This window comes from Arachis duranensis, chromosome 7 (assembly GCF_000817695.3).
Source record: "Arachis duranensis cultivar V14167 chromosome 7, aradu.V14167.gnm2.J7QH, whole genome shotgun sequence".
Classification (NCBI taxonomy): Eukaryota; Viridiplantae; Streptophyta; class Magnoliopsida; order Fabales; family Fabaceae; genus Arachis; species Arachis duranensis.
The window spans coordinates 71,476,724-71,483,337 of NC_029778.3; the positions used below are offsets into that span (position 1 = coordinate 71,476,724).

General features: G+C 36.0%; 1 protein-coding gene across 1 annotated transcript; it reads left to right on the forward strand.

Annotated features, from left to right (window-relative positions):
- Positions 1-486: 486 nt before the first annotated feature.
- On the forward strand, positions 487-4,858 carry LOC107459681 (ruBisCO large subunit-binding protein subunit beta, chloroplastic-like). The gene is given in 15 exon segments (XM_016077900.3): positions 487-908; positions 1,262-1,387; positions 1,718-1,855; positions 1,964-2,059; positions 2,224-2,297; positions 2,299-2,407; positions 2,493-2,727; positions 2,873-3,042; positions 3,248-3,325; positions 3,419-3,490; positions 3,571-3,675; positions 3,819-3,911; positions 3,998-4,090; positions 4,428-4,551; positions 4,653-4,858. Coding segments are annotated over 15 exon segments (1,749 nt in total). The 5' UTR covers positions 487-686; the 3' UTR covers positions 4,667-4,858.
- The last annotated feature ends 1,756 nt before the right edge of the window (positions 4,859-6,614 follow it).

The following is a 6,614-nucleotide window of genomic DNA, read 5'->3' on the forward strand; positions in this document are numbered from 1 at the left end:
TTCTATCATTGTTTTAACAGGACAAGTATGCCTGTATTGTATTTTCTCTGTAGGAATATTTATAGTTTTTATTTAAATGAGATGATGTTATTAGTTTATGTTTTAGGAGATTTATTTATATTTTCCTATTATTTTATTATAAAACGATTTTTTTAGTTAAACTATAATTGAACTGGTTGAACTAATAAATTACTAAATTAGTAACTAAAATGGTTCAATGATGGGTTCGATTTTCAGAACCTTAATAATAATAGAAAGAGAAAATTCATTAATTTTAGTTGCTGTTTAATTTATTTAAGTAAAAAATATTGTGACATACTTTTAAATAGCAACCTTACACACAAACTATCCAAGTTCCAACTAAAAAGTTCTAGACCATTCCAAAGCAAGACAAACAAAAGGAGCACGATGGACACACCCGTTGGAATCCAACGGCCCAGATCAAACAGAAGCTTCAGGATAAATCTCTCGCCACTCAATTGATCTTCTCGTCCCATTGCAAACAACGAAAAGAGAGTGAATAAAAACCTAATCCCTCACTCACTCTCGCTCTTCAGCTCAACAACTACCACACCACCAAAACGCACTGTTGCTCCCATCGTTATCCGTAACCGCAACCCAATCCTCATTTCAACGCTCCTTAAACCCTAATTCGATTCAATCGTGATTCAATTTAGTTCAGTTGCATGGCGTCATCAACATTCTCTGGAGCTCCCTCTGCCGGCTCGCTCGTCGCGCCACCGCAGAAGCTCTCCTCCTGCGCCTCCATTTCATCCCTTCCCTTCGCGGCCGGAAGAACGCGACTCAACGGCGTTGTTCTTGCCAGGAGGAACCGGTGCCCCAGGGTCTCTGCCATGGCCAAGGAGTTGCATTTCAACAAGGATGGTTCAGCTATCAAGAAGCTCCAGGTATATTAGGACGAGTAACAATAACAGTAACTTTGACTGAGAAAGTGAGTTTAGCTAGAAAGAGTGAGTAATGCAACTAAACCGTGAAATTAGCTCCTGAAATGATACGTTTTGATTAAAGTTGCTACGTTTATTGGTATGGTTTTTAATTCGTTCGTATTTTTGTTGAAGTGAAGTTCGTTCTTAACATTTTGTGCGGATAATTATAATTAGAGGATTCGTTGTTACAGAGAGTGGTTTGGTTAGAGCACATTATGAGGGGTTCAAATGGTTTTTTCAAAATTTCATGTATTGTTATACTTGCTAATTATAATTTATGCGCATAATGATAATTTTTCCCCTGTATGTTGCAGAGTGGCGTGAACAAGCTTGCGGATTTGGTTGGGGTTACTCTTGGTCCTAAAGGAAGAAATGTTGTTCTTGAGAGCAAGTATGGCTCACCTAAGATTGTTAATGATGGTGTAACTGTCGCCAAAGAGGTGTGTACTTTGTAGTGTTCTAGTTATTTCATCGTTTTTTAAAGTTCAAATCCAGGATATTGATTCTTTAATGGGAAAATAAAGCAAAAGAACTTTTGTTATATTATAAGAATAATCATGTCGCTGAATTTTTCATTAGGACCTATGATCATGTTTTTTAAAATTAGAAAAGGTTTAGAATTTTATTCTTTAGAAACTATTCTTTTCCATTCATGAGAGAAGAATAACAATTCTTGTTTTTGATCCAAACTTCAAATCTTTTTCATAAGTTTATCTAATACTTTATGCTTTTTTTTTAATTGATCCTTATGTTACATTTGGCTTGAGTAGGTTGAGTTGGAAGACCCCGTTGAGAATATTGGAGCCAAATTGGTGAGACAGGCAGCTGCCAAGACAAACGACTTGGCTGGTGATGGAACCACTACATCTGTTGTTCTTGCTCAGGGTCTCATTGCTGAAGGAGTTAAGGTAGGTTGTTCCATATGCAGCACTGTAAATTGAAAACAACTGTTTGGTTTGATTTCCATGTTTTACATATTGTCATTGTTAGGCCTCATTTCTCAGAAAAATTGACAGGTTGTTGCAGCTGGTGCTAACCCTGTGCTCATCACCCGTGGGATTGAAAAGACAACAAAAGCCCTTGTATCTGAGCTTAAACAGATGTCAAAGGAGGTGATGCATTTTTCCACTTTTTTCCTCCTCATTTTACTTTTGAGCTGTTATGCCGGGTGTTCATATTCGTAAAAGTATTCTGGCGATTCATCACTCTGATTAATTGTTTCAAAATCCATTTGCTGCGAGACTGTGACATAATTTTGTGCTCACATGGATTACAGGTTGAAGATAGTGAGTTGGCAGATGTGGCAGCAGTTAGTGCAGGAAACAATTATGAAGTCGGGAATATGATAGCCAGATAACAACCTCTATGTTGTTGAGGGGATGCAATTTGACCGTGGCTACATTTCACCATACTTTGTTACTGATAGTGAGAAAATGGCTGTTGAATATGAGAATTGCAAGGTTTGACGTTTATTTTCTTATGGCAAGTGATTGCTAATTTCCATTCTTTATATCCATTATAATTTATGCTGTATATATTGTGCAGTTGCTGTTGGTTGATAAAAAGATAACAAATGCAAGGGATCTAATTAACATTCTGGAGGATGCAATTAGAAGTGGATTCCCTATTTTGATTATTGCAGAGGATATTGAACAAGAACCTCTAGCAACTCTTGTGGTGAACAAACTGAGAGGATCACTGAAGATTGCGGCACTGAAGGCCCCTGGATTTGGAGAACGCAAGAGCCAGTACCTTGATGATATTGCTATCTTAACTGGAGGTATGTAAATTTAATGCTTCCTTGTCCTCAATTAATTCTTTCTTGGGTTTAATTTGGAAGCATAAATATTTCACCATTTTAGTTTTGGCAGCCTTTTATTATTGTTGATATTGATATGTCTTTTTATATACCCATGGTATTATAGGTACTGTAATCAGGGAGGAAGTTGGCCTTACTCTAGACAAAGCTGGGAAAGAGGTTTTGGGGCAGGCCTCCAAGGTGGTGCTCACCAAGGATACAACCACAATTGTTGGTGATGGTAGTACTCAAGAAGCAGTGACTAAGAGAGTTGCACAAATTAAGAACCAAATTGAGGTCTGTTTTTTGCCTGTCCCTGTCTCATCTTAGCATGTCTCTTTCTTCAGACTTTTTGTACATGCAAACATCTCATGTATAGGGGTTCATTGGGACATTGTAAATAGTGCATATCTATTGAGACTCCCGAGAATTATGAAGTTCTGTAGTGCTGGCAGATATGTTCATTCTTGCTGTTTCCAACAATTATATCTGTTTATTTCAGGCTGCAGAGCAAGAGTATGAAAAGGAGAAGCTTAATGAAAGAATAGCAAAATTGTCTGGTGGTGTTGCTGTTATACAGGTAATTCACTCATTGAACTATTTAATAAAAAGCTGATTATGAACTTTGTATAAGCCATATTGACTCATGAAAGTTTGTTTTGTGTGTGTGCAGGTTGGAGCACAAACTGAGACAGAGCTCAAAGAAAAGAAGTTGAGAGTTGAAGATGCTCTTAATGCTACAAAGGTATGATTCTCTTTCCTGTAAGATTCATTAGGCATTTTTGTACTCTGTTTAGTGGTCTGAATCTTTTGTTGATTCTTCAGGCAGCTGTTGAGGAAGGCATTGTAGTTGGTGGTGGGTGCACTCTGTTGAGACTTGCTTCAAAGGTGGATGCTATCAAGGATAGCCTTAATAATGATGAAGAGAAAGTGAGTCATTTATTAGATTGGGCATAAGATATATTTGTTTGGGTTCTTTGAAATGCTTCCCACTTTTGTTCAATGACATACTACTTATTGGCTTTCCCATTGTTTCAGCGGTTTCAAAATTATTATATTTTGTTGTATTGCAGGTTGGAGCAGATATTGTTAAAAGAGCTCTCAGTTACCCTCTGAAATTGATTGCCAAGAATGCTGGTGTAAATGGCAGTGTTGTCAGTGAGAAGGTACTCGGATTTGGATATCTTGTGCATTCCTCCTTACAGACATTTTATTTGAATGCTTATGTTATGACTCTGCATGTTGTGATTAGGTTCTTTCCAACGACAATCATAGATATGGATATAATGCTGCCACTGGAAAATATGAAGATTTAATGGCTGCTGGAATCATTGATCCAACAAAGGTGAATTTCTGTTTGACTATTATTGCACTAGTTTTTATTTTACCTGCATTTGATCCTCTAGCTACTAGTATGGATATAATTAGTTTTTATTTTATTTTTAGCTTTTAGTATGCTGGTGTCTTTTTGATGGTCCCATAACCTGGTTACTTAGACAAATGGCACTGCTAATTAGTTTTAATTATAAATGGATGACATCATCATCGTAATCATTATTATTAAGTTTACAACTGGCTGTAGGGAACCTGAGATTACCATGAAAGGTTTACAGTTATGGTTCTTTCCGTGATCTACTAGATATGAAACTTGTTTACTTAAGAATCCTATTCTTTTTGTGTAGGTGGTGAGGTGTTGCCTGGAGCATGCAGCCTCTGTGGCAAAAACCTTCTTGATGTCAGACTGTGTGGTTGTTGAGATTAAGGAGCCTGAGCCTGTACCTGCTGCCAACCCCATGGACAATTCAGGTATGTAAAAGCTATAGACAACTGAATTAAAACAAAACTAGGTAGCTGCTAGGTTTGCTGATTCCATTTCTTTTCTCTCTCTCTCTCTCTCTCTCTCTCAGGATACGGCTACTAAAGTAAAGAGCTGCTTCAGTGAGAACAATATTTTCGCCGCTGAGGAAACACTGTGGTAGTTGTTTTCATTTGTAGCAACTAGTCCAATGTATGATGATTTCTTCATTATTGTAGCATGATGAGCTAGATAGAGTGGCGCTTTTCTTTTTAATTATTTTTTCAAATTAATAATATAAAAAATTTTGCCTATCAATTATGTGGAGATCCACTTAGCTCCTGATTTTACCCCTTTATTAGTGTCAACGTTCAAAACAAGTTAATCACCAGTGTCTTGAAAAGAATAGATCAAATGACTGGGTAAAAGTCGTGTTTGTTTAAACTTCACTGATCCAATTGGTAATTAATTATAAATTTGATTGTTTGAAATGGGCGTCGATCATATATCTGTTGTACTAAACTTCTAGACTCTAGTAGCCATCTACTTTCCAAGTTTCCTAAGAATTCGATCGGAAGTGCATTTACCTCAGGTGACAACTGCTAGCAATTTTACTTGGTTTAGCTTTTATGAAGGTTTGATAATAAGAAAACGCTAATAAATTTGGTGTATTGACAAAACCAAGTATTTAGGGCTGGTAATGGGAAGGATAGGATTTGGATTTTACCCTAATTCTATTTGGGGGTTGAACATTTTTTTAAAACTATTTTATTGTATTCGGAGTTGAGAATCTCTTAACTTTAACTCTATTAGCACTTTAAAGGTTTCTTAAAAAGTTTTAAACCTTGTTTTATTTGACTTTATCCGTAGAAAAATAAAATTTTTTCAAACAAATATAAAATAAAATTATAAATAATATAATCATCAACTAGTTTAGTAGTTATTTCAAGTTTTTATGAAAGGAAGATAATGAATTTAACATCTTCATTTTCTTCTTTTCATAATACATATATAATTTTTATATATATTATATAATATATTCGTATACAGCGAATAGGGTAGACAATCTTATATTGGCAGCCCTATTTGTATTGACTTTGTTAAAAGATTATATTAAATTTGAGACTATTTCTTCCCGAAACAACCCCTGCCACATTTTCTTTCTCCCAAAATCTATCTCAGCACAATTGCTCAAAGTTCTGTTCCCAGTCCTGCGTCTGTACGCATTTCGGTGTTCACCAATCATGCCAATGCCACTTGCTTTTCCCTCTTCTCCATCATCCTCCTTCTCCTTGAACAAAGTGTCTCGACTGCTTCAAATTGCTTATCATTTCATGTGATTTCTCGCGTCCCCTCTTCCCTTCCCTTCTCTTCTCTCTCTCTCTCTCTCTCTCTCTCTCTCTGCGCTACTGTTGCAAGTTGCAACTGGATATAGCCACCACTTGCGATTCATTGTTGCTAGATCTGTGCTGCTTCTTGGTTCAATTGGTTTGTTCAGATTTGTAAGAATGGTTGCTGATTTATGATTTGGGTGAAGATAAAGATCATTTGTGACCTGAGAACATTGAGGTGGTTGAATTTTTTTATGTAGCTGAAATGATGGAGGCAATGGTGGTTTAAAGATGAGAAAAAAGAAGTCGGAGACGACCAAAGGAAGGCGCTAAAGTAACAATGTAGAGCTACTTGAACCCTATACTTAGATTCCAGTCTCTAAATTAAACTCTAACTTCTTCAAATAAGATGATTTTAATTTTTTGGTGAGTAGTTTCATTAGTGTATGTATATTTTAAGGATAAAAAAATAGTTTATTTAATTTGTCTCTTATAACATGGTTTAAGTTTATAAGACATAGACATTTCCTTGATTTGTTGTGTTGCCGTGTGCAGACATCCTTGTCTAACATGCGTGTCTTTTATGTTCAACTGTGTTTTAATAAAAAATAAAATTTTTTTTGGGACACGTTTGGTCACATCTAAATACTATCACGTGTCAGCGTGTCCATACTATCACGTGTCAGCGTGTCCAGTTTTATTCTTAATATGTATTTTTGAAATGAGTTTATATTATTAATTAT